The 27,077-nt window shown below is 44.7% G+C and overlaps 1 protein-coding gene across 2 annotated transcripts; it reads left to right on the top strand.

The window, feature by feature from the left end:
* The first annotated feature begins 1,949 nt into the window (after positions 1-1,949).
* On the top strand, positions 1,950-19,196 carry ADSL (adenylosuccinate lyase). 2 transcript variants are annotated; one of them, XM_021687699.2, is made up of 13 exons: positions 1,950-2,161; positions 6,129-6,332; positions 8,280-8,324; positions 8,852-8,931; positions 12,633-12,804; positions 13,007-13,053; positions 13,738-13,828; positions 14,254-14,323; positions 14,470-14,617; positions 16,029-16,119; positions 16,771-16,860; positions 17,378-17,554; positions 19,064-19,196. In XM_021687699.2, exons 1-13 carry the CDS (start codon positions 1,991-1,993, stop codon positions 19,148-19,150), a joined length of 1,473 nt encoding a protein of 490 aa, XP_021543374.1. In that variant the 5' UTR covers positions 1,950-1,990; the 3' UTR covers positions 19,151-19,196. The 2 variants fall into 2 exon arrangements, with proteins under 2 accessions (XP_021543374.1, XP_044771726.1); XM_044915791.1 differs by lacking the exon at positions 17,378-17,554.
* The last annotated feature ends 7,881 nt before the right edge of the window (positions 19,197-27,077 follow it).

Below are 27,077 nucleotides of genomic sequence, written 5' to 3'. Positions count from 1 at the left end.
AACAAAAGAGCAGTCAGAAAGGGAGGGGACTCAGTACAGTTTGTTTTCAAAGCAAGGGGGAGGGCTTGTCAAAATGGCTAAGCACTTCAGTCAACCAGGAGGAGTGATTTAATTTAGGAAACAAGAAAAATTGTTGGGCTCAAAAGTGAAAACGACATAAAGCCGCACGTTAGGAAGCTGGCTCCCGGTTCTTTCCCTGCCTGTTTCATTGCCTGCATGTCCCCACAGTCCACAGACTTTATTAGTGATTCTTTTTTAAAAAAATACTGAAGTATAGTTGACATACAATGTTACGTATTAGTGGTTCTTCATGCAAATATAGACAAACGAATATGTTATGGGAAAGGGCCTTTTGATTTGTTTATTACAGGAAGTTTGTTGGGGAATCAGTGAGTGTGGTTTGGAGGAAACCAGAGGGCAGAAGTTACATGACAGTGCTAAGGAATAAAGCAGGGCGGGGGGCACATTTGTTCAATACAGGAGGAGTCCTGGACGGTGAGTGAGGTAGGGAGTCAGCTTCTATTCTTGCCTTTGCTCAGCACTGTACACCTGGGAATCATCAGCCACATTCTGCAGGTGAGAAGACCCAGGTGCTGAAAGATTAAGTAATTGCAAATCACACAGTGCCAGGAATGGTTGGTGAAGACGCAGCCAGAAAGAGGTTTCCTTGTTAAGGAGGTAACAGAGCAAGTGAAGATGTTTCTATAGTGGGAGAGACCTGTGCTTTTTTTTTTTTTTTTAATCACAAGAAGGGAGGCAGAACTAGAGAGATTAAAGATTCGACATAAAGTAATTGAAAGAGCAAGATCCTTTCCTGAATGAAGATCTAGAAGACTGGAGGCAGAAACTCCTGTGTTGAGGGGGAAAAGTGACAGCAGGGTGAAGCAGAGGCAGGAGAGAGGGCTGGAAGACTGAGGCGACAGTTGAGTTTGCAACAGTCACAGTGGAAAGTGAGAATAGTAAACTCATCACTGCACATCAAAGCAGTGACAGCTCTGACACGCTCCGCAAAGAGTGGGAAGCTCCCGGAAGTAAATTCTTCATCTTCCCAGAATTGTCTGCCCTCACCCCCAACACCGAGCCTCTGCAGTTCAAGAAGGGATGTAGAAGACTTGAGTGACGAGCCCAGGTAACTAACTGATGGGCTTCTCTGATGGCCAAGGTATGCTGGAATTAGTGCTTCAGTCAATTCTGGCTGCTAATTCTGGAGTCTAGGTGGAGGCACGAAGGATCCATGGAATGGGGACATTGAAGAAATGTGAGAGGTGGGGAAAGAGGAAGTGTAGTGTCAGGCTCTAACTTGTATCCTGCCTACTGTGGGCTTTAGTTCTCCCTCTCTGCTAGACTCCTTTGGGCAGCATTCATTCATTCATTCATCTAGCAGACATTTACTGAACACCTATACTATGCTAGATCCTGTGCTAGGTGCCAGGGACACAGTGACCGAGATGTCATCTCTGATCATGATGACATGATGAGATGACATGATCTCTGCCCCCACTGAGTCTGCCATCAGTTGGAAAGGCAACTTTTATTTGACAGAGAGAGACACAGCGAGAGAGGGAACACAAGCAGGGGGAGTGGGAGAGGGAGAAGCAGGCTTCCCGCCGAGCAGGGAGCCCGATGCGGGGCTCGATCCCAGGACCCTGGAATCACGACCCCAACCGAAGGCAGACGCTTAACGACTGAGCCACCCAGGCGCCCCTAAGCTCATGGCAATCTTAAAGGCAGGTCTTAATGTACCTTTTTCAGATGGGGATACTGACGCACAGAGCGGCTAAGTAACCTACGAAACGCTAACCACGTTTTTTGTACACGAAGAGACACTCGCCAACCCTCACCTCAGCAGCCAGCTGCCGGAGCGCGACGGCTTCGAGCTCGGCTGTCTCCGGGACCCCTGGGGCGGGACCAAGTGGAGGAAGTCCCGCCCCCGGCCTTCCGCTCCCGCCCTCGCTGGTCCTGCGTCCCTTAGTAGGGTAACGTGTTCGGGATGGCCGAGAGAGGCGACCGCGGCGGGCAGCAGGCGGCCTGCGGGCACGACAGCTACCGCTCGCCGCTTGCCTCCCGCTACGCCAGCCCGGAGATGTGCTTCGTGTTTAGCGAAAGGTACAAATTCCGGACCTGGCGGCAGCTCTGGCTGTGGCTGGCGGAGGCCGAGCAGGTAACGGGCCGCGGGGATAGGGGCCGGGCGGGGAGAGGCGGGCGCGCCCCAGCACGTGCGGGGCTCGGCGACGAGCCTGGGCCTGGCCCCTGGGGGCAGCTGCCCCGCTATTTTCCGCCGAGTATCCCTTTCCTGAGGAGCTGTGGCCCCAGGAAGGTCGGGGCAGGAGGGCGGCGACACCTGTTGCCTCCCTTGGTTGTTTTTTTTGTTGTTGTTTTTAATTTTATTTGTTTATTTGACTGAGAGAGACACAGCGAGAGAGGGAACACAAGCAGGGGGAGCGGGAGAGGGAGAAGCAGGCTTCCCGCTGAGCAGGGAGCCCGATGCGGGGCTCGATCCCAGGACTCTGGGATCATGACCTGAGCCGAAGGCAGACGCCCAACGACTGAGCCACCCGGGCGCCCCGCCTCCCCTGGTTTTGACTCACGGAGGGTTAGAGACGCGGAGGAGGCGGAGAGAAATGCACGCTGTGGTTTTAAGGGTTTATGTTGGCCATTCCTGCAGGAATACTCTGCTGACCACGGACACTGAGCGCTCGTTACGTGTTGTTGTGCGACTCTAATTTCTTTACACATCTTTTCCTGTTTAACCCATAAAGACTTGGCAAACTAAGTGGAGCTTTTCCCACATTATATGGGAGAAATCAAGCCTCAGTGATAGCCAAGCGCATTATTTGCACGTAACCATTAATAGCAGAACCTGGGTGTGAACCTGGGTTCAATGCAGAGCCTGAGCACTGAGCCACTTTGTTTTCCACAGTGCCTCAATGTAGTTAGTGACAGGACTGTCACTACAAAATTCATGTTTCCTAGGCCACTACTTCCGCTCCACTCGGCTGCGTTTTCCTTTCTAGGGAGGGAAAATCAGGGTAGGGGATTGTTAGATGGGATTTCTGGAGTCCTTTATAAGAGCTGCATAGAGAGCTATTTAGGTCAACGCTTTCAGAAATGGCTCCAGAGGGGCCTTCCCAGAGGAGTTGAAGGAAACTGAAGGTGATCCAGAGAGCTATAAAGTTTCAGAGGAAAATGCCACAAGAGGCAAGATGGCCGTGTCCTCTCAAAGGGCATCAGTAAACTTGGAAACAATCTGAGCACGTGCCTGGGACCAAGGTACAGCTGAACTCCCCAAACAGAAAACTCTTCCTAGATTTTGCCCCTCCCCATCACTGTGCTCAAGAAAATTAAGTGACATAGTAATAGTGGACACACTTATCATGTCTACTATGTGCCAGGCACTGTCTTAAGACCTTGCATATTAATGGCTCATTAACCCTCAAAACAACCCTATGGTAAGTACTATTTTACAGATGTTTGACAGATGATGGAATGGAGACACAGAAAGACTTCATAAACTATTGGCTTAGATAACAGTAATGGGTAGAAAAGGACATTAATATGGTGTTGTAGTTTATCATGTACTGGCACGTACTCTTTTCTCTTTCGTATGATACTCCATTATATAGATGAGGGTAGGGGCATTCAAAGACTTTGCAGGATCACCATAGCTAGGAAACGTCTTCTAGCTGGAATTGAAATGTAGAGTTGTCTGAATATGCATTCTTTCCTCTGCCCAGTCAGCACGTTGTCGGTATAATCTGCTTTTGGATTATCTGTTAGGGTGTCAAAATTAGCATAAACTGCGTAATAATTTAGTAGTTAAGAAAAAAAATTGAATAAGAGCTGATGAGGAATGCCGAAAAGCAGGAGTGGGGGATGCATTTTAACAAGATGCATTGCTTGGGGGTAGGGAGCAGTTTGGCCACACTGCCCCCTGCTGCTTTGCTTTGGGAGGAGCCCTGAGATACCCCCTCTACTGTCTAACAATCCAAGGCAGCCTTGCCCATATGGCTACTGAGCTCTTGAAATTTGGCTAGTGTGACTGAGGAACTGAATTTTTATTTTTAATTTCAATCAGTTTAAATGTAAATAGCCACATCTGGCAAGTAGCTACCGTCTTGAGCAAGGCAGGCCTAAGATGCGAGATCCTCCCCAGGGCCAAGGCTTGGGAGTTTCAAAGAGAGGTTTGAATGAATTTCACCAATCTGTATATTCAGCACTTGAACCCAGGGTTCTGAGCTGCCTATGGGCTGCAAGCAGTTTTTTGACAGCCCGATTTTTCCAGTGATGGATGAATGTAAGATGTTTATGTGTTTATTTTCTCAATAATGTCCTGCAGTGGTTTTCAAAAACGTTTTACTGAGTTTGCTGTACATAATTTGTTGGCAAAACCACTTACAACATTCTTAATTTTCATTTCTATAAGTAACTCCATCTGGGTCAAATGTAAAGTTTTGGCCTGGATCCCAACACTTTGGGCACTTACAGGCCAAGCACTAAGGGGTAAGCAATAAATACAACAAACTCTCCTCTTATGGCGTATACATTCTAGGGGGAGGGACAGGCTAACACATTTGTTAAAATGTCATGTGGTGATAAGTGCTGTAAATAAATTTAGGTTAAAGGGATAGATAAATGACATATAAGAAGGATGTTTCATATTGGAGTCAGGAAAGACCTCTTTGAGAAGATGACATTTGAGCCCAGAGACCAAAACGTGTGAGCCAGGCAGAGATATAAGGGTAGAGGGAACAAAGATCAGAATTACATTGTTGTATATTTTGGTATTTACTTAGAATGTAATTTACATTATTCATTAAGAAGATCATACCCTCAGGTGCCTGGGTGGCTCAGTTAAGTGTCTGCCTGGTTAAGTGTCTGCCTTCAGCTCAGGTCAGGATCCCAGCGTCTTGGCTCAGCAGGGAGTCTGCTTCTCCCTCTGCCCCCCCACTCACATTCGCTTGAGTGCTCTCTCTTGCTCTCTCTCAAAAATAAATAAATAAATAAATAATTTTTTAAAAAAGAAAATCATGCCCTCCAGGGCGTCTGGGTGGCTCAGTTGGTTGGGCATCCGACTCTTGGTTTCAGCTTGGTGGTGATCTCAGGGTAGTGGGATCGAGCCCTGCCTGGCGCTTCACACTCCGCACACTCTGCTTGGGATTCTTTCTCCCTCTGTCCCTCCCCGTGCACATGCGTGCCCCCCCAAAATAAATAAATAAAATCTTTTTTTTTTAAGGTTTTATTTATTTGAAAGAGAGTGAGCGAGAGAGAGAGCATTAGGGGGAGGGGGAGAAGCAGATTCCCCTGCTGAGCAGGAAGCCCGATGCGGGGCTTGATCCCAGGACCCTGGGATCCTGACCTGAGCTGAAGGCAGTTGCTTAACTGACTGAGCCACAAAACAATACCTCGAGGTACATTTCCTCTGCAATGTAGACCCTTAACTCCCCTCTCCTTTTCTGACATCAGTGGGCTATCCTTTTTAAAATATGAATGTGTAAAATCTTTTTTTTTTTTTTTGCCTGTGGCTAACTTTCTTTAATGTTGAGTTTGACTTTCCAATTTTCCCATATTTTTATTATTTTTACATTTTCTTTTTTTTATTATTATTATGTTAATCCCCATACATTACATCATTAGTTTTAGATGTAGTGTTCCATGATTCATTGTTTGTGCATAACACCCAGTGCTCCATGCAGAATGTGCCCTCCTCAATACCCACCACCAGGAATGTGTAAAATCTTAAAAAAGAAAACGTGCCCTCCTCTCTATATACTTTTAGTTGCCCCAAATTTTATTTTTATTTTTTTCTAAAGATTTATTGATTTATTTTAGAGTATGTACAAGCCAGGGTGGGGTGGGGATCAAAGGGAGAGGGAGACAAGCAGACTCCCCCGCTGAGCAGGGATCCTGTCGCCAGGCTCAGTCCCAAGACCCTGAGGTCATGACCTGAGCTGAAATCAAGAGCTGGCCTGGCTCAGTTGACTGAGCTACCCAGAGCCCTGCCCCAAATTTTAATTTAAAAATTGGGAGGTGGGGCATAAATGCTAACATGAACCAGTTTTTTTTCTCAGTGTCACTTCAAGTCATCGTGACACTTGAGGTTATTTTATTTTGTTTTGCCTGTTCTGCAGACATTGGGTTTGCCTATCACAGATGAACAAATCCAGGAGATGAAATCAAACCTGGACAACATCGACTTCAAAATGGCAGCTGAGGAAGAGAAGCAGTTACGACATGATGTGATGGCTCACGTGCACACGTTTGGTCACTGCTGCCCGAAAGCTGCTGCCATAATTCATCTTGGCACCACCTCCTGCTATGTTGGAGACAATACAGTAGGAGCCTGTTGTTTTGTTTCCACTTAGGACTCGGTCTTCATAATGGATTTATAAATTTTATGTGATTTTGTCTAATTTTAGGAAGTGACTCCATAGATCTTTAGTTTTAGGGCTATCTTAAACTCGGGAATCTTCTGCTTTTGTTATCCTTCCAATCTAAACTATAAGCCCCTAATGACCTCCATAATATAAGACTGGCAGATACAGTTTACGCATTGGTTGGTTGGATGTAAGTCAAGGTCTTAGTGTTTTAGTGGCAAGGTAATTGTCCAGAGGGATTTTCTTTCTAAAGTCCTTTATAACTCATTGCTGTAACTTCTGAAAAAAAAAAAAAAGAATTGCATTGTGATTCTTACACAAAACACTTAATTGTAGGCAGAGCAGCTTATCGTCAAACATGAAAAAGTAATATCGCATTTTCCTAAGAGTTTACTAGGTGCTTGGCAGTATTCTGAGCATTTTGTATGTATTACTTCATTTATTCACAACAACCAAAAGAGAGGTGCTTTTATCTCCATTTTTCAACAGCTTCTTGAGGTATAGTTTATATACCATAAATTTCCCCATCTTAAATGTGCAGCTCAGTGAGTTTTAGTTAATTGATACAGTTCAACCTTCACTACACTCGGTTTTATGGCACATCCCTCACTCTAAGAAGTTCTCGTGCCTGTTTGCTTCTGTCCCCACGCAAACAACCGTTGACCTGCTTTCCTTCTCTGTAGTTTTGCCTTTTCTGGTAATGTCCTATAAATGGAATCAGAATATGGAGTCTTTCAGATCTGGCTTTATGATCCCTGTCTCCACGCATGAGGACACAAGAGAGGTTGAAGAACTTGCCTAATGTCACACAGCTAGAAAGGATACAAGCCCAGGAAGAATGGCTCCAAAGCTGTGCTCTTAATCACACTGTGCCCAGGGACCAGAAGTTCCATTTCCAGTGTCCAACTCAGAAAGAAGCACTAATTTTTAAGTTGCCCCAAATACTTGTAGTCTCAAGTGGTACATAATTAAAGGCATCTGTGTGTAATTGGCGACTCAAATAATGGAAGAACAACAATCCCCTCACATGGAATATACTTTTTTTTTTTTTTAACACGTACCCAGTGTGTAGTTGGGCTCAGCAATTACTGTCTCATGTGAATTGCCTGAAATACATCCCCTATTTCCCTCAAGAACAGCTGCAAATTTCCTAAACCTTGATTTTCTGGTTCATGTCTTTTTTGTTGTTGTTAGCAATGATAGACGTGCACAAAGGAGGGGAAACTAATGGAATGTTCCCCCTGGAAGCTTCTCAGAGACTCAGGCATTCCTCTTTGGGAAGATCTAGAGCTTGTTGACCTGGACATCCTCAAAGTATTCAGGATGGAAGTTTGCCCTGTGACTGTTTTCCAGTCGTTTTAGATACCATGTACATTGGCCTTTGGGGGCATAAGGGTTTTGTTCCTCGGAGATCCCAGAAGTACTGCTGTCTAGGTTGATGTGCCTTTTTTTTTTTTTTTAAGATTTTATTTATTTATTTGATAGAGAGTGAGAGCAGAAACACAAAGAGGGGGAGTGGGAGAGGGAGAAGCAGGCTCCCCGCTGAGCAGGGAGCCCGACATGGGGCTTGATCCCAGGACCCTGGGGGAGTGGGAGAGGGAGAAGCAGGCCTCCCGCCGAGCAGGGACCCCAACGCGGGGCTCAATCCCAGGACTGTGGGATCATGACCTGAGCCGAAGGCAGACGCTTAATGACTGAGCCACCCAGGCGTCCCAGTTGGTGTGCTTTTAAAACCGTAATCTGAAAATAACAACTGTATTAGGATATCTGGCTTGCACAGAGGGTTGCTCATAGTGAGGTAGGTGGCTGACTGAGAAGCCCAGTTGTGATGGCCAAAAAGTGTTATGTAATATGATTGTTTGGGCAAAGCTGTTTAATGTGAGACCACTGCATTTTCTTTTGCAGGACCTGATTATTCTTAGAAACGCATTTGACCTGCTTTTGCCAAAGGTAAGGAGTTGGCAGCAGTCTCCTGTCAGCCCTGAGTTCCCTATGATAGGAGATGGGCACCACTTCGGAATAAATCAATGCAACGTGACTATAAATAGATTATCTTTTATTCAGACAAATGATCCTATATCTGATCTGTAGAACTAATTAATTGTCTCTTTTTGGGTTAAAATGCTCTAAGCAAATCCTTTTTAAAACATAGCCTTTTAAATGAAGGAAGTTAACCAGTGGCTTGTTGTTGGAATAGGTGGGTCACATTTGTGACTTTGTCCTTTTTCTGCATGAGCACATAAGTGGTCTTAAAATTGTGCGGAAAAAGTTCATAACTCTTTAGGTAGTCAACTCAGTTTTCAAACGTTGATTGCTCTGAACTCATCAAGGCACTTTGGGATACAAAGATGAAGATAGGCCTCTGCCTTCCACAGGCTGGACATCTAATTTTATATTAAATTGTCTAAAAGTTTAGCTCCTGATTATGTAACGAGCTCACCCTGAACTCATTTTTCACTACGTGGTCTTTCTTACAGCTTGCTAGAGTGATCTCTCGGCTTGCTGACTTCGCTAAGGAACGAGCCGATCTTCCCACCTTAGGTTTCACACATTTCCAGTAAGTGATATGATTACTTCTTGGGACTTGGGCTAGTCTGTGTGCATTTCTTCAGTTTCCCTTCTCCATAGAAGCCTGGAGGTGAAGAATCTCAAAACACAGTGTAAGCAAATAACTTGGGATGCTTATGAGGAATGAACCTTGTCCCTACCTTAAAAGCTATAGTAGTAAGAGTTCATTTGGGGGACATGGGGAAATATGGATCAAGAGCCTTAGGAAGCATTCATGCTCCTTGATTTAGTGATTCCATTTTTAAGACTCTATCCCAAGGAAGTAATTAAATTATGCAAATAGCCTTATATACAAAGATCTTTGCTAAAATAGTAGTTTTATAGTAAGCACTGGAAACAATCTAAATGTCCACAATAAGAGAATAACTAAATAAGGTATAGTATATAGTATATTCATAGGCAGGAATAATACATAGCCATTAAAATGATGCTTGTAAGACTAATATCATGGAAATATGCTTAGGTTAATGTTATGGGATAAAGACAGCATATAAATTGTACAAAGATTGGAAGAAATTACACCAAGATGTAAATATTGATTTCTCTTGTTTATGGGATAGTAGGATAATTAAATTTTTCCCTATATTTTGTATTTTTAAAATGTGCAAGTATTTTTATGATTATCAAATAAAATCCTTTTTGAAAGCAGAGAATGTCATTTTTGGAATGCTAGTAGCAAACTTCTAATGATATTTCAGTAGTGGTGTGTTAGCCTCTGCCTTATATTTTGATGCGGTATTGCTATGGCAATAGAGAGAGCAAGAGAGAGAGCAGGAGCAGGGGCAGAGGGAGAAGCAGACTCCCCGCCGAGCCAGGAGCCCGATGTGGGGCTCCATCCCAGGACCCTGGGATCATGACCCGAGCCGAAGGCAGATGCCCAACTGACTAAGCCACCCAGGCGCCCCGGCAATAAGGATATTATCTCCTATAATTTAGGAAAGGCTGTTGACTTTAATCTTCCTCGAAGTTAGGGCCTGCATTTACTGGTAGCAGAAACCTGAAGAAATTGTTCATGAGAGGGGCGCCTGGGTGGCTCAGATGGTTAAGCATCTGCCTTCGGCTCAGGTCGTGATCCCAGGGCCCCCGGGATCGAGCCCCACATGGGGCTCCCTGCTAAGCGGGGAGCCTGCTTCTCCATCTTCCTCTGCCCTCCCCCTGCTTGTGCTCTCTCACTCTCTCTGTCAAATAAATAAATAAAATCTTTAAATTTTTTATTTATTTATTTGAGAGAGAGAGAGAAACAGCATGAGAGGGGATAGGGTCAGAGGGAGAAGCAGACTCCCCACTGAGCAGGGAGCCCGACGTGGGACTCGATCCCAGGACTCTGGAATCATGACCTGAGCCGAAGGCAGTCGCTTAACCAACTGAGCCACCCAGGCGCCCGTATAAATAAAATCTTTAAAAAAAAAAAAAAAAGAAATTGTTCATGAGGAGTCAGTGTGCAGTATATAGGGGTTGGCCATGACAAATGTTGCCTTCTGCTGACTCCCTAGTATTACCTGAGTTGCAACTCCTCTTCCTCTCCTGTGAGTATTGGAGAGTGCGCAGAGAATGCATGCATCCCAGTATTCCTTTGGGTGTAGGGTGATGAGGGTATCTGCTGCCACAGTTAGCAGGCGTTAGGCACTCAGAAAATCGTATGATGCATAGGTATCACCTCAATTTACGTCAGTTCCTGCATTTAAAAAGAAGCAGCTTTGGGGCACCTGGCTGGCTCGGTCAGTAGAGCGTGCGACTCTTGGTCTCAGGGTTTTGAGTTCAAGCCCCATGTTGAGCGTGAAGCCTACTTTAAAAAAAAGAGGGGTGCCTGGGTGGCTCAATCGATTAAGCAGCTGACTTGATTGTGGCTTAGGTCATGATCTCAGGGTCCTGGTATCCAGGCCTGCATTGGGCTCCCTGTTCTCTCCCTTCCTCTCAAATAAATAAATCTTTTAAAAAGGGAGGGAGGGGAAGCAGCTTTATTGAGATATAATTCACATACCATAAAATTCACCCTCTTTAAGTCTACAATTAGTGGTGATTTTTTTTTTTTTTTAAGATTTATTTATTTTAGGGCGCCTGGGTGGCTCAGTTGGTTAAGCAACTGCCTTCGGCTCAGGTCATGATCCTGAAGTCCCTGGATCGAGTCCCGCATCGGGCTCCCTGCTCGGCAGGGAGCCTGCTTCTCCCTCTGACCCTCCCCCCTCTCATGTGCCCTCTGTCTCTCTCATTCTCTCTGTCTCAAATAAATAAATAAAATCTTTAAAAAAAAAAAAAGATTTATTTATTTTAGCGTGAACTGAGGGAGGTGCAGAGGGAGAGAGAATCTCAAGCAGACTCCCTGCTGAGCACAGAGCCTGATACGGGGCTTAATCCCATGACCTGAGCCGAAATCAAGAGTCGGGTGCCCAACTGACTGAGCCACCCAGGCATCCCTAATTAGTGGTTTTTAGTACATTTACAGACTTACAGTCACCAGTACATAATTTCAGAATATTTCCATCACCCTTCAAAAAAACCCATACCCATTTAGCAGTCACTCCTATTCCCCCCCTTAACTGTCCCCTCGCAATCACTATCTATTTTCTGTCTATGGATTTGCCTCTTCTGGACATTTTATTTAAATCGAGTCATACAATATTCATCTTGTTATGACTGGCTTTATTCACTTAGTGTAATGTTTTCAGTGTTCACATTGTAGTATGTAGAGCGCTTCATTTCTTTTTATAGCCAAAATGGTAGATATACCAGATTTTGTTTGTCCATTCTTCAGTTGATAGACATTTGGGTTGTTTCCACTTTGTGGCTGTCATGTACAATACTGCCATGAACAGATCCATGCAAAGCCATCCATTTATTTCTTTGCTTGTCCCAGTAATCTGTTAGCAAGAGTTAGCTAGAAAACTACCATGAGATTAATGGGAGGACCTACTGTGGCTCATGGTATGACTTCCTGTTGCCATCTGTTCATGTCATTAGCCTGATAGGGAAAATCCATCTGGGATGAGCTAGGTCATCTCTTAGGACTCCAACTTTATTGCAGTGTATTCATAATTATATTTTATGTTCAGAAACAGACCAGCAGTAGATCGATTTAGACTTGGGATGGGGAACGAAGCCATCAGCTGCTATAGAGTCCTTCGGTTGTTTTGGGCTTCTCCACAGCATAGCTAGCTTCTCATCAGATCTCCTCAGAGGCTTTCCTTTACTGACAGTCTAGAGTAGCATTCTCCAGTGTCCTCATCATTTTATGTTTTCACATTTCTGACAATCAGTAGTTACTTTGTTTACTTGCTTACACCACAGTGTAAGCTCCATTGGTCAGGAACCTTGTCTGTTTTGTTTGCTGTATTTTCAAAACCAAGAACACATTGGATACTTGGCAGATGTTTGTTACATGAGTGTATTTGACTGCCAAAGTCTGGGGACAAACAAAACAGACATTGTCCCTGCCCTTATATTGCCTCTTGATGATAAAGAAAGAACTTTGTTAGGAGACCTTTATTTTTATAATCATTGAATATTTATAAATGACATTGAATTTCCTTAACTATTATTTGCTCTGGTTTTGTCTACACGGGTTTCTCTATCTCTTACTTTAATTCTTACCCTTTCCAGGGGTAGCAGTGATTGTTCGAAGAAGCAGTGAAGCTTTTATGAAGTAAGTCCTTGGTTTGAGACTTCTGTGTGTCCTTTTTGGGTCATTTTCAGGCCTGCTCAGCTGACCACAGTTGGGAAACGTTGCTGTCTTTGGATTCAGGATCTTTGCATGGATCTCCAGAACTTGAAGCGTGTCCGAGATGACCTGCGCTTCCGGGGAGTGAAGGGCACCACTGGCACTCAGGCCAGCTTCCTGCAGCTCTTCGAGGGAGATGACCAGAAGGTATTCTGAGAGCAGCCGGGGGACACGGAAACTCGGTGGTGAGAGCACCAGAGACAAAGCTGACCTCCAGGATGGGAGGAGAGATTGATCTTGGGATAAGTGGACTGGAAGGAGTACCAAGGGTTGAAACCTGGGCAGGATGTTGAGATGTTCTCATACTGGTCACACCTGGATTTCTACAGGGATGTCTTTTTCTTCCAAGGTAGAGCAGCTTGACAAGATGGTGACAGAAAAGGCAGGATTTAAGAGGTAGGTAAATGAGTGTTGGCTTCCTTACTAAGTGATAATGAGGGCCTGTGTTCAGTGTACCTCTTGATTTGACCCTAACTTTTTCTTCCTTAGTTCTTCTACCCATTTCCTTTTATCTCAGGCCTGGGTTTTATTTTCTTATAGTCTAGATTCTATTTTTTTATAGTCTATAAGGAAAAGGAAAGTGTCTACTTCTGAGATGTTTAGAATGGTCTCACCCATGTTGAGGTCCTCCACGGGGTTCATCTAAATCTGACCGTTTCCACTTAGGGCCACAAGGCTTCACCATGGCTTCTTGTTCCAGGCATTTCCATCAGGCTGTGGCAAGACATGGGTACCACAGGCCCACACTTCCTTCTCGGGTCTGGGTATTAGTAAAAAGCGTGGAAGAACAGTTTGTTTCAGAAGCATATTATCAGTGAGGTCGTCTGGGCTCAGTATGACTTAGTATACCAGTGAGACCAAGCTTTTCCTTAAGGTCTGTTTTTGCTCATTTGTTTGACACAGTCACATTTTGAAAAAACACTTTTTTCTTCCCCAGATTTTATTTTTAAGTAATCTCTACATCCAGTGTGGGGCTCAAACTTAAACAACCCTGAGATCAAGAGTTGCGTGGTCCGCCAACTGAGCCAGCCAGGCGCCCCTGGAATATTTTCACTTATGATTCTTTCCTATTACTTCTAGGGCTTTCATTATCACCGGACAAACCTATACACGAAAAGTGGATATTGAGGTGCTCTCTGTGCTGGCTAGCTTGGGAGCATCTGTGCACAAGGTGAGCGGTGGTAGCAGTTTGCGGGGGTCAGGCTGAGAGCTTTGCACACCACAGACAGATGGAATTGGCCTCAGACTTTTATTTAGTCCTATCTCGAGATGTCAAGCTTCATTTTCACCATCTGGGGGTCTGTAGGTGACACCTCTTAAATTAAGGTGGTTAAAAGACAGGACAAGCTCCAACGTTCTCATCAAAGCTCATCTTGCATTGTCTTTCCTTGCTGTCTTCAACAACGTTTCACACAAGTGTTTCCATGCTCCCTTACTTGTTATCCCCGCTCTTCAGGAGCCAGGAGAAGTCTAAGTGAGATATTCTCTGGGAGCTTTTGGAGAGGACGTGCTCACCTCCTTCATCAGTCTAGCCCCTGCTCCCAGAGTCCCATGTACCAGCAGCGTGGGATGATGCCTGTGGCCCTTTCCCCCCAGATTTGTACCGACATACGACTCCTGGCAAACCTCAAGGAGATGGAAGAACCCTTCGAAAAACAGCAGATTGGTGAGTGTTCTGTGAAGACGTGGGAGCACCGCAGAGATGCTGGGAGGCCTGTGGGCATGTGTTAATAGCTCACCCAGCAGGGTGCTCGGGCACTCACTGTCCTCTGAAGTCTCTCTGCCTTTGCTTCTCCTCCTTGTCCGGGGCAGGCTCCAGTGCGATGCCGTACAAGCGGAACCCTATGCGCTCAGAGCGGTGCTGCGGCCTTGCCCGTCACCTGATGACCCTGATCATGGACCCGCTGCAGACGGCGTCTGTGCAGTGGTTTGAGCGCACGTTGGATGATAGTGCCAATCGGTCAGTAGAAGGGGGATGCCACATGTAGCAAGTGGGGGGGAGGACCAGAGAGGAGCCTGGAAGCAGAAGAAGGTTTTGAGCATCTGTGCATTTTCTCCTTGTCCCCACAGAGCCTGGAGTCTAGCAGGGAGGCAAGAACATAAAACAGTGTGATGCGTGTTAGGATCAGAGTGTGTACAAGATAATCTCTGTGGGAGCTAAGACGGGGGCAGTAGTGGTGGAGGAGTCAGGGAATGCTTCACAGAGGAAGTGATGCTCTAAGACTCAAGAAATAATAGGCTTTTTTTTGTTGGTTTTTTTTTTTTAAGATTGTATTTACTTATTTATTTGAGAGAGAGCAAGAGAGCATGAGCAGAGGGCAGGGCAGAGGGAGAATCAGGCTCCCCACCGAGCAGGGAGCCCGACCGGGGCTTAATCCCAGGACCCTGAGATCATGACCTGAGCCAAAGGCAGACGCTTAACCAGCTGAGCCAGCTAGGCACCCCTATCCTGTACTTTTTAAAAGCAGTTTCACGTTACTGTGATTTGCTTGTATTGTACTAGGATCTGAAAAGGATACGTAGTTAAAGCTAGCTCTCTGGGATCTGTGTGTAATCCAGGGAATAAGACATTGATGGAAGGGCGCCTGGGTGGCTCAGTCGTTACGCATCTGCCTTCGGCTCAGGTCATGATCCCAGGGTCCTGGGATCGAGCCCCGCATCGGGCTCCCTGCTCAGCGGGAAGCCTGCTTCTCCCTCTCCGCCTCCCCCTGCTTGTGTTCCCTCTCTCGCTGTGTCTCTCTCTGTCAAATAAATAAATAAAATCTTTAAAAAAAAAAGACATTGATGGAAATAAGATGTGTGAACTCATTCAGAAGTCAGCCGTTGAATACTTCTCGGCAGGGCGTGACCTAATCAGATGTGCCCGCTAAAACACCCTGTAACAATTTGGAGAATTTTTTAAAAATCCCAAGTCCACACTGGCATAGTGGCCATGTGATCAGAGGAAGGATACGGGTATAAAATCAGGGGCAGATTGGCTGGCCTTGGTGGTGGATTGCAGTGAGAATTAAGATCAGTGATGGGGTGCTAGCGCCATTTACTGAGACAGGAGCCGCAGGGAGAAGAAAAGTGGGTTTGACATGTGAGCAGGAAGCAGTGGAAAAGTGGCTGAGTCCAGTTTGGGATCAACCAGTTCGAGCTCTACAATGGGGTATATGATCTGGCACATAAGCAGGTGGCCTGGACAAGGGGTAATAGATTTGAAGGTCATCAGGATACTGGGGTAGCTGAAGTCATGAGATTAAAGGAAGTTGTCAAGTAGTACATATAACGTGACAAGTCAGTGAGGCAGCTTCTGGGGACACACCCTACATTTCACTCAAATTGATACTTGTTTAAAGAGATAACTGAATTGGCTATTTGTTTTCCAGACGTATCTGTTTGGCTGAGGCATTTCTCACTGCAGATACGATATTGAATACGCTGCAGAACATTTCTGAAGGATTGGTGGTGTACCCTAAAGTAAGAAGCCTCAATTAAAAAACAAAATATTAGGGAGGGGGGTTGGCATGTGGGAGGGGGAGTGTAATCTTTTCCTGCTCTGGAGTGAGTATGTTTGGGGAGCTACATCCTGGTCCAGTAGGAGTTCTTCCCAACCAGAGCTCATCCCGAAGGTTGTGACGTAAGCTCTAGAGAACTAACCCTGGAATCCATAGACACGTTTATAAAAAAGAGAAAAGGAAGTACTTTGAATTATTGGCTTACACTATTTATGGGCATGATTTATCAGCTCTGGTGTGACTCTCAGAGCAGACGATTTCCTTTGCCTGTTTTTAAGTACCTGAGGCAGATGGGTTCATTTCCATTATATACTTGGCTCTTGAGGTTGGGCACTGAAATTTTAACAAAGTTTAGGTTTTAGAAATCTTTCCAATGAAGCAACTTTTCAAAGTTTCTTTAAATCAGTGTTCCTTTTTTAAATCAAAATAATACTTTGGATTAGAAAGAAAACTGAAAAATACAGTGTGGATGAAAATGATCCATTCTACTCTCAGTCTTCATAAATATGATAGTTTATGTCCTTGTGTGCATTTTGTGGGTCACAGTGGATCTCTTACTGTGTGTGTGACTTTGTAACCTTGCACCATCTTCATCCTGCATTCATTCTTCTAGGTGATTGAGCGGCGCATTCGGCAAGAGCTGCCTTTCATGGCCACGGAGAACATCATCATGGCCATGGTGAAAGCTGGGGGTAACCGCCAGGTCTGTTAACCCCTCATGCTCCTGGATAAGTGGAAAGTGCACCTTTAGTCCTGTTCTCCTCCCTTAAGGAGAATGAAAGCATTTCTGTCATCACCCTCAGTCATGGTAGTGGTACAGAGCAGTGACCATATTCTGCCGTAGAACAGGCTTGTCTCTGGAGGGTGATCGTGGTGAACTTGGCTTGTTACGAGTGAATCACTTAGTCACCTGTAGAAAAGGTCCACTCTTAGTGAAGGAATTAGGTCTGAATTTCCAATAGGAAATGATGGGAAGTGGGCAGGACATAAGAGCACACGGTTTGTGAGGCTTTGGAGGGGCCAGTGCAAGATGGGCATTTACTTCAGGCTCATCCTAGGATATGGTCAGAGGGTCAAGATCTTGGAGTCAGACTGCGAGGGGAACCACCTCAGCCCTGAAGGGCTTTGTGTACCAGCGTGGATGTGGTGTTGGATGACTTCTTAAGATGTTAAAATGCCCTCTTCGTAAATGAACCAACAACACTTCACTGTCTTCCCAGGATTGCCATGAGAAAATCAGAGTGCTTTCCCAGCAGGCAGCTGCTGTGGTCAAGCAGGAAGGGGGTGACAATGACCTCATAGAGCGAATCCAGGCTGATGCCTACTTCAGTCCCATTCACTCCCAGTTGGACCATCTATTGGATCCTTCTTCGTTTACAGGTCGTGCATCCCAACAGGTAAGCACCAGAACACTTCAGAGCTCTGTAAGCCTCCCCAACTGCTCTCTTTTTTTAAATTTTTAAATTTTTATTTTTTAATTTTTTTTTGAGAGAGAGAGCTTGTGGGAGTGGGGGCTGGGGCGGGGCAGAGGGAGAGGGAACAGTCTTAAGCAGGCTCCGCACCCAGCGTGAAGCCCAACTCGGGGCTCGATCTCATGACCCTGAGATCATGACCTGAGCCCAAATAAAGAGTTGGATGCTTAACTGAGCCACCCATGTGCCCCCGAAATGCCCTCTTTTTACACTACTGGGCTGCAGAACCTGGAATACTGTCTTTAATGTTTCTACTTTTATAGGAGGTATGATGAGAATGAGGCTAGTCAGAAAGAATTCAGAGCAGCCTGAAAAAAAAAAAAAATTTGGAGCAGGCTGAAATGTGAAGATTTGGTTGTTTTGAGCTGTCTTAAGTATTTCCCCCTGTGGATTTCTCTGAATTCTGGTCTGGAGCATGTGGTATAATGGACAAAGATTGGATTTTACCCTCAGGTAGATCATTCAGGTTCATTCCTGACTTCTGGCTTTAAAGGCTGACAGGATAAGAATACATATCTCACAGGCTGGTAGTTATATGGATTAAAAGGCCTAGCACAGTGCTTGGTGCATAGTAAGTATTCAATAAATGTCATTTTCCCTCTTGGCCTTCTGGAGACCACAAGACCTAATTCAAAAACATTTATGAGTGCAGACTAGATGCTCAGTATGTATTCAGATACTGTGCTTCATTCTGGGGCCCAGAACTTAGTGGTGAAGGCTTGTAAAGAGGTCATTATAGTACCAAGCAGTACCTGCAGGAATTGCGGGAAGCATATCCTTTGGGATCACAAAGGAGGAGTAGAATAGCCCTAAAATAGGAGAGGTCGGGAAAGGCTTCTTGGAAGACTTGACATCTGAGCTGAATCTTAGGGACAAGTAAGAGTTGGCAAATACACAGTCCAACATGGGAGAGAAACTATAATCCTGTGAGTGTTGCTGGAGCAGCAAGTGCCAGAAGTAGTTACAGGATTTCAAGTTGGAAGACAAACTGCAGGTAGGAGACCAGCAAGGAAGCTGCTGCAGAAGGCCGCGCAGTAGATGACAGGGCTGTTGAGCCAAGGTGGTGGTAGATCCAGATGAGGGGAGAGATTTCGGGGCTGTTTAGGGAGTTAGTCACTTGGCAGCTGGTTGAATGAGGAGAAGGGAAGAAGCAGTGATGATTTTAGCTTGGGGAACTGGGTGGGCAATGGGGAGACCAACGGAAAGAACAGTCTGGGCTGGTTTGTGGGGAAGCACATGTGGGCATGGTGGGTTGAACTGCCTTGGTCTAGGGACAGATTTCTGACAGGCAGTTGAGAAAAACAGAAATTCAGTGGTGGAGTAAGAGCTTTATCAAATTATTTCTCGGTGATAAAAACTGACATTGAAAAAAGCATTATCAAACTTACATCTTTATATTTTCCTTTGTCTTACATTTGCTTTCCTCTTTGGCAGGTGAAGAGATTCTTAGAAGAGGAGGTATATCCCCTGCTGAAACCATATGAAAGTGTAATGAAGGTGAAAGCAGAATTACGTCTATAGAATTGTAAAGAATTAAACAAGAAGTCGTTGGCTTCGTTAACTTTTATTGCCGAGTCTTGGAAAATGTTATTCTAATGCCTTCTTTTACCTCAAGACCTGTTACCTTAAATTGATAACAGCACTTTTTTGTTTACACGGTGCTTTCACATTTCTTAAGGTTTACAATGCAGAAATAAATTACGTTGGGGGGCCTGGGTGGCTCAGTTGGTTAAGCGTCTGACTCTTGATTTTGGCTCAGGTCATGATCTCAGGGTTGTGAGATTGAGCCCCGTGGGCATCAGGCTCAGCGCTGGGTGTGAAGCCTTAAGATTCTCCCTCTTCCTCAGCCCCTCCCCACCTCTCCCTGCTCTCTCTCTCTTTAAAAAAAAGAAAAAGAAAAAAATTACGTTGAGTTGGACTCTGTTTTCTACAGCAATACAGCCTGTAGTTCATAGTTTGCTCTGTTCTTTCAGGCATGTTGTCCAGCCAGCCTAGTCAGTTTCACATGCTCACTTGATCCTGAGGGAGTAAGCAAACTGGTCCTCTCATCTGAAGGTAAATTTGATCTGTGTCTAGCAAAATAACCTGGACTCTGATTCAGTATGGTTGGATACCTTTGGTATCCAGTTATGTTTTGCCAGAATATATAATGAAAGTCAGAGCTACAGTAAATTCTCAGGCTTACTCAGCTCAAGTTGTACCCAAACTCACTTCATCTTTTGGTAAAGCTTATATGTCGGAGAAATGCTAATTGGGTCTGTTGATTTCATCAGGGCATTTGACAATATTTAATCCTGGTTACACAGATTGATAGGTGATTGAACCAGCTGTAGCCAAAGAAGATCATTAGGAAGGAGAGCACTGGTGTTAGTCCACAGACCTCTGTCCTTAGCCCTGTGCAATTCTACACATTGTTTCAGCATAGATGAAAATGAAGAAAGTGTATTTATCAGATTTGCAGATAACACAAAACTAGGACAATTAACCGATACATGTATTTGGTAAGATAACTAAAATTTTATCTAACCTAAAGTAGATTGAAATGATGTGGCCAAAACTAAGAAGAAAAAATTAAGATAAATGTAAGTAAATTAGGCTTAAACTCCACTGTAGTCTTACTGTTCCACACCCATGGCATTATGTTCCATTTTGGACACCCAGTCTGAAGAACAGAGAGAAACTAGAGAGCCAACCTCCAAAGGAGACCTTGTCCTATGAGGAGTGGCAAAGGAATGTTAGGGCACTTGATCCTATAGGAGAAAACTTGTCAGCGCTTCAAATACCACTTTGAGGGAGAAGAGTGACTTAGGTAGCTGTTGCCTCAAGAGACACAATTTTTATTTTATTTTATTTATTTGACAGCACAAGCAGGGGGAGCGGCAGGCAGAGAGAGAAGCAGGCTCCCCACGGAGTAGGGAGCCCGATTTGGGACTTGATCCCAAGACCTGGGATCATGACCTGAGCTAAAGGCAGACGCTTAACTGACTGAGCCACCCAGGCATCCCCCCAAGAGACACAATTGAGACCCATACCCATTGTTGAGAGGCTGGTTTGGGCCCAGACAGTGAAGCTGCTATGAGTTAGTGATTCTCCCTCTACCCCACCACATTCTTTCCCTTCAGCTCAATCAGAAGCCAGACTACCTAGTTGTCGGGAATGGGAATTTTGAGAGGGAAGAGAGGCTGAGTTGACTCCAACCATACACAATCAAAGGTAGTCTGGAGTAAAGAGCTCAACCTATTGGAAAGGAGAATAGGAGACAATCCTTGAAACCAAATTCTAAATGCAATTCGGGGTAGCAAGCAAGCTTGGAGAGCATGGAGCCATAGAAGGTCTCAACTCTTTCAGAAACAGTCTATTATTCCTCTCGTATGAATCTTTTTTTTTTTTTTTTTTTTTATTTGGGCACCTGGGTGTCTCAGTCGGTTAAGTAACTGCCTTTGGCTCAGGTCATGATCCTCTCTGTCTCTCTCTCAAATAAATAAAATATATATTTTTTAAAAGATTTTTTATTTATTTATTTGAAATAGAGAGCACAAGTTGGGGGGGAGGGGCAGAGGGAGAGGAAAAAGCAGGCTCCCCACTGAGCAGGGAGCCCGAATGAGCTGCTTGATCCCAGGACCCCAGGAACATGACCTGAGCCGAAGGCAGACACTTAAACCAGCTGAGCCCCCCAGCAGCCCCCCTATCGTGTGAATCTTGAGGGGATGTTTGAAACTGCTGGGTCTGGTGCAAAGAATTAACTCATTTGATCATTAACTCAGCTGATCTGAGAACTTATGTTATACACCAGACACACTGGGGATACTGGATACCATGGATTTTACTTGAATTTTCTCACAGAAAATAAGGAAATAAGATGACAGTCTTGTGGTGATTGTTAGACCTCTGATCTCTAGTAATTGGTGGTTTGGCTGGTTTTTCTTCCTGGGCTATTTGGGTGGGTTTATTATGTCTTCTTTCCTCTTCTAGTCTCTTTTGTTTTTATATTAACATGCTTAAATTATACTATCAAGGGTAATTTTGTTATCTGCTCTTACTTTCCCATTTAACGTTAAAAAAAATTTTTTTTTTAATTTTTTTAAGTAATCTCTACACCCAACGTGGGGCTTTGAATGCATAACCCCAAGATCAAGAGTTGCACACTTCACTAACTGAGCCAGCCAGGTGCCCTTCCCATTTAACATTTTTTAAAAAGATTTTATTTTTTAATTAAAATTTTTATTTATTTTTAATTTTTATTTTTTAAAGATTTTATTTATTTGACAGGGAGAGAGACAGCGAGAGCAGGAACACAAGCAAGGGGAGTGGGAGAGGGAGAAGCAGGCTTCCCGGTGAACAGGGAGCCCAATGTGGGGCTCGATCCCACTGAGCCGAAGGCAGACGCTTAACGACTGAGCCACCTAGGTGCCCCTAAAATTTTTTTTTAAGTAATCTTTACACAACGTGGGACTCAAACTTAGGACTGCAAGATGAAGAGTGACATGCTCCACTGACTGAGCCAGTCAGGCAACCCCCCCCGTGTAACATTTTAATTAAGGGCATTTGGGTGGGCTGCAGGTTGGCTGAGAAGAGAACACTCAGGCCTTCTCAAAAATTAGATTGAATTCAGTTAACCAGTGATCTGAACTCCAGGATTTGAATCATCCAGAAATCAGGATCTGGGCAGACTGTGAGGTAACCACCTTCTGTTCAGCTGCAGATGGGTACCCAGGTACATACTGCTCTCTTCCCCTGGCATTTGATAACCAGAAGAGTCTGATGTCCTTAAGTGGAAGCACAGGTACAGTGCCTCCAGATTGGTGATGTGAATCCTGGATAGATGTGAGCACTAGCTGACTGAAATTGCGTAGCATAGAGTCTGACGTGAAGAAGGTACTCAGGAAATGTCATTTTCCTTTCTGAGCTGGGGAGAGTTCACCAGCCAGTCAGGGAGCAGGCTAACATTTGAGGAGGATGCTGTTGTTTTGGTTTGCCTGCCATGGCAGAGAGTATATTCTGAACTTAAACCCCAACCAAAGAATGGGGAATGAGTCAGCATAAAAAATAAATAGGAAAAGTTGGGGCACCTGGCTGGTTCAATTGGTGGAGCATGGGACTCTTAATCCTGGGGTCATGAGTTCAAGCCCCACGTTGGCATAGAGTTTACTTAGAGAGAGAAAGTAAAATAATAATAAAGTTATATAATGAAACACTGTGGTTTCTTGGGTGATGAGTTTAAGGTGGTTTTTATTTTCTTTTGGCTTTTGTGTATTTTTTCAAGGGTTTTTTTTTTTTTTAAGATTTTATTTATTAGAGAGCACAAGTGGAGGGAGGGGCAGAGGGAGAAGCAGACCCCCCCAGTGAGCAGGGGGCCTGACGTGGGGCTTGAGCCCAGGACCCTGGGATCATAACCTGGGGCAAAGGCAGACACTTAACCAACTGAACCACCCAGGCGCCCCTTTTTTCAAGTTTTTAATGCAATTTTTATTTAAATTTTAGAATATTTGTATATTGCAAAGATAGTACAAAGTTCCCATATGCCACACTTGATGTTCCTTATTAACGTCTTGCATTAGTATGGTATAGTCATCACAGTTAATGAACCAATATTGGTACATTATCAAATAAAGTCCTTAGTTTTTAGCTAATGTCCTTTTTTTGTTCTAGGATTCCCATATAGAACAAATTACATTTCGTCATGATAGCATTTTTAAGTACTGAGATTCATATATATTACTTATAAGGTATGTTCTTTATCAGAGGTGTGGTCTAATGGACACAAAATTTAGCTCAAATTCAGCTAATCTGGAACATAACTAGAAGTCAAGACAGAATTTGGGGACCATGACTGACCCGAGTGTTTCCATCCACGAATGATCTAGCCTTTCGTTGCTGTGGCTCTAGGGTCTTGAGAAATTTAAAATCATGGGAAAGTGTTATGCCTCTCCCACGGCTTTAAACACTAATTGTTTAACTAGTAGTTTTGCTTTAAACTTTAAAAAGTTGTAATTAGGATAGTGCCGATTGTAGAGCACAGGCCTGGTGTATTTAAAATACATAAAGCAGGGGCGCCTGGCTGGCTCAGTCGGTGGAGCAAGTGATTCTTGTGATCTCAGGGTTGTGAGTTCGAGCCCCACGTTGGGGGTAGAGATAGTTTAAAAATAAAATCTTTAAAAAAATAAAATATATAAAGCAGAAATGCAAACATAAAGAACAGATCTCAAAGGGATTCATTCCATAGTTCCTTAAATCAGTTACTCATTTCTTTCAAGAAAGGGGTTAAATCATACTTCATGTTTAGAAAAGCATTTCTTTAGTGATAACCTGGAAGAAATAGGTATTTATAAGATATCTTGTTTCTGATCCAGATGTCATACTTTTTTTTTGAGATTTATTTATTTGAGGGACGCCTGGGTGGCTTAGTCGGTTAAGCGTCTGCCTTCAGCTCAGGTCATGATCCCAGGGTCCTGGGATCGAGTCCTGCATCGGGCTCCCTGCTCCGCGGGGAGCCTGCTTCTCCCTCTGCCTCTGCCTCTCTCTCTCTCTGTCTCTCATGAATAAATAAATAAAATCTTAAAAAAAAAAAAAAGATTTATTTATTTGAGAGGGAGGGGGAGAGGGAGAGAGAGTCCTAAGCAGACTCCTTGCTGAGCGTGGAGCCTGATATGGAGCTCGATCCCAGGACCCCGAGATCATGACCTGAACCGAAATCAAGAGTCGGCTGCTTAACCAACTGAGCCACCCAGGCGCCCCCCGATTTCATACATGAACACATTTTTTTTTCAGCACCCTACTGTATACTGGGAGTACAACGGTGAACAAGCCAGTCTGCCCTCCTGGAGCTTATGGAGCAAAGTGCTGAATGGCTCCTCAGTAATGGGATATTTAACATCTGAATACATGCAAAGTTCATTAAGTACCACTGAGAAAAGGTGCTCTTGAGATGTAACTTCAACAAATCCACTCTGCTTCCCTTGGTTTTATCATCTTGTAATCCACCCTTCATCATGATAGAGATGCTGCTCTTCCCACCAGCTTGGTGCTTGGCTGAATTTCTTCAATATGCCTGGCTCCATCCACCCTTCCTGTGGCACAAATTGAGAAAGGCTTTGCCTTAAGTGGCATCCTAGGAAGCTTTTAAGAATGTAGCATTTTTCTTTCTCTTTTGTTCTCTAATGGAGGTGAAATGTGTATATAGAATTCTCACACAGAACTTACAAATAAGGAAGTTTCATAGAATTGAGGGGGAGTATTGGTTTTCTATCTCCTGTGGCTGTTGGACCTTCCCAGTATTTTTTTTAACATTATCTCTACACCCAATGTGGGGCTCGAACTCACCACCCTGAGATTATAAGAGTCGCATGTGCCACAGAATGAGCCAGCCAGGTGTCCCTGGCCTACCCAGTATTGATCTTTTTTTTTTTAAGATTTTTAAATTTATTTATTTGACAGAGAGAAACACAGCGAGAGAGGGAACACAAGCAGGGGGAGTGGGAGAGGGAGAAGCAGGCTCCGATGTGGAGCTTCATGTGCGGCTCCATCACAGGACCCTGAGATCATGACCTGAGCCCAAGGCAGACGCTTAACAATTGAGCCACCCAGGCGCCCCAGTATTGATCTTTGATAAACGTTCCACTGGAATGCCAGGGGAGGGCTAGAAGCTTTATTTAGCAAGTGTTGACAAGTTCTTAATTCCCTATTAAGTGTGTAGGGAAAGTTGCAAAAATGAAATGCTAATGGTTTATTGTAAAAACCTAAGGGGACCGTGCTGAAGCTAGCATTACTTAACCATTGAGTTTTGACACTGCAGCTGACATGACAACTGTCTCAAGAAATTGTGTTCCCCCACAAAGATAAACTTAAGAAACATAGCCCCTGCAACAGTTGTGAGATGAGAGAAAAGGATGTTACCACACTAAAAAGGCTGGAATTCATTGCTCTAAGGCAATGGGTTGGGGGGGGCGGCGGCCTTGTTCAGTTTAAGAAAGCAGAATTTGAGAAGGAAAGTGAACTTGGCCCCAGAAACTGGGTGCAGATCTCTGCTCTGCCACTTACTAGTTTTGCCAGTGTACTCTGTAAAATGCAAATGATAAAATTCACCCAGCTTTCACAGGGACGTTAAATAACATGAAATTGCTTTGCAAAGTGAGCATAATACAGTGAGGTCACAACTGAGATTGCCTTGCTATCTGTGTGGACGATGGTTCCATTCCTTGACCCAGGCATCACTCCCTTGGAACACCATTGGGAACCCATGCTTAGGTTAATAAGCAGCTCTAAAACTAAATTTATCTCTTCAGGGTAGGGAGAAATTTCTAAAAGAACATTCCTGAAATACTATTGTAGCTTTTGATGACCTTCCTAAAAGGTGGTAAGCACGTTTTCTTTTTCTTTTTTAAGATTTTATTTTTTTAAGAGTAATCTTTACACCCAACGTGGGGATCAAATTTCAACCCCAAGATTGAGTGCCATGCTCTACAGACTGAGCCAGCCAGGCACCCCAACACATTCTTTTCAGGATAGAATCTTGACATCTACTAGGACCTGGATATCAAATGGGGATGGGCCTGCTACCTTCCTGGACTGTTCATTTGTACTGTACTTTAACATTTTCTCAAACAGCATCTAGTTCTCACAACCATAAGTTCACATTCTCATTTTATGGATGAGCTAAGCGTTAGCATGGTTGAATGACCCAAACGCAGCCTCTGACTACACCCACTGCATTATACATGCCTGGAGAGTGAATTTCTCCGGCAGGCCCTCAACCAAGTTTGTTCCAATTTGTGGCTCCTTGCAGGGCCTGTGACTTGTGTAAGAGTGGTTCAGGCTGGTCTAGGGCTGGTTCTGTACACCTGTGAAGAAGGCACTTAAATATTTAGAAAATGAGCATCAAGTAAGGGCCGCTCTTTTTCCAGAGTCCTGCCCCATCAATCCCACATACTTTTTTTTTTTTTCTTAAAGATTTTATTTATTTGACAGAGAGACACAGCGAGAGAGGGAACACAAGCAGGGGGAGTGGGAGAGGGAGAAGCAGGCTTCCCGCCAAGTAGGGAGCCCGATGCGGGGCTCGATTCCAGGACTCCGGGATCATGACCTGAGCCGAAGGCAGACGGCCAACCAACTGAGCCACCCAGGCGTCCCATCTATCCCGCATCCTTAACCGCTGGTGCAGCCCATATTGCCCTGAGCTCCTCGGGCTGCAGTGCAGACGAAGGCCAGTGGGTATCGCTGGGCTTCGAAGGGCTTCTGTGCGCCCCCTTCCCCCACCCCCCATGTCCGCCGGGGGACCGAGTCTCAGCTTGGAAAGGAGCCTCGTGTGTGCGGTCCGGGAGCGCGCAGACCCCAGCGCCGCCGCAGTCCACTGGCCCCGGAGGACTACAGCCCCCAGCATCCTCAACGGCAACCCCCCCTCCCCCGCTCGGCTCGGCGCGCGTGCGCGGTGGCGCCACCGAGCGCTGACTGG

This window comes from Neomonachus schauinslandi, chromosome 5 (genome assembly GCF_002201575.2).
Source record: "Neomonachus schauinslandi chromosome 5, ASM220157v2, whole genome shotgun sequence".
Taxonomy (NCBI): Eukaryota; Metazoa; Chordata; class Mammalia; order Carnivora; family Phocidae; genus Neomonachus; species Neomonachus schauinslandi.
This window is presented reverse-complemented; position numbering and strand designations above follow the sequence as displayed.

Bases quoted from the DNA above. Each gene is read 5' to 3' on its own strand.
- ADSL (XM_021687699.2), top strand. From the start codon at position 1,991: ATGGCCGAGAGAGGCGACCGCGGCGGGCAGCAGGCGGCCTGCGGGCAC. The intron at 2,162-6,128 runs GTAACGGGCCGC...CCTGTTCTGCAG, and splicing joins GGCTGGCGGAGGCCGAGCAG to ACATTGGGTTTGCCTATCAC. The intron at 13,054-13,737 runs GTAGGTAAATGA...TATTACTTCTAG, and splicing joins GAAAAGGCAGGATTTAAGAG to GGCTTTCATTATCACCGGAC.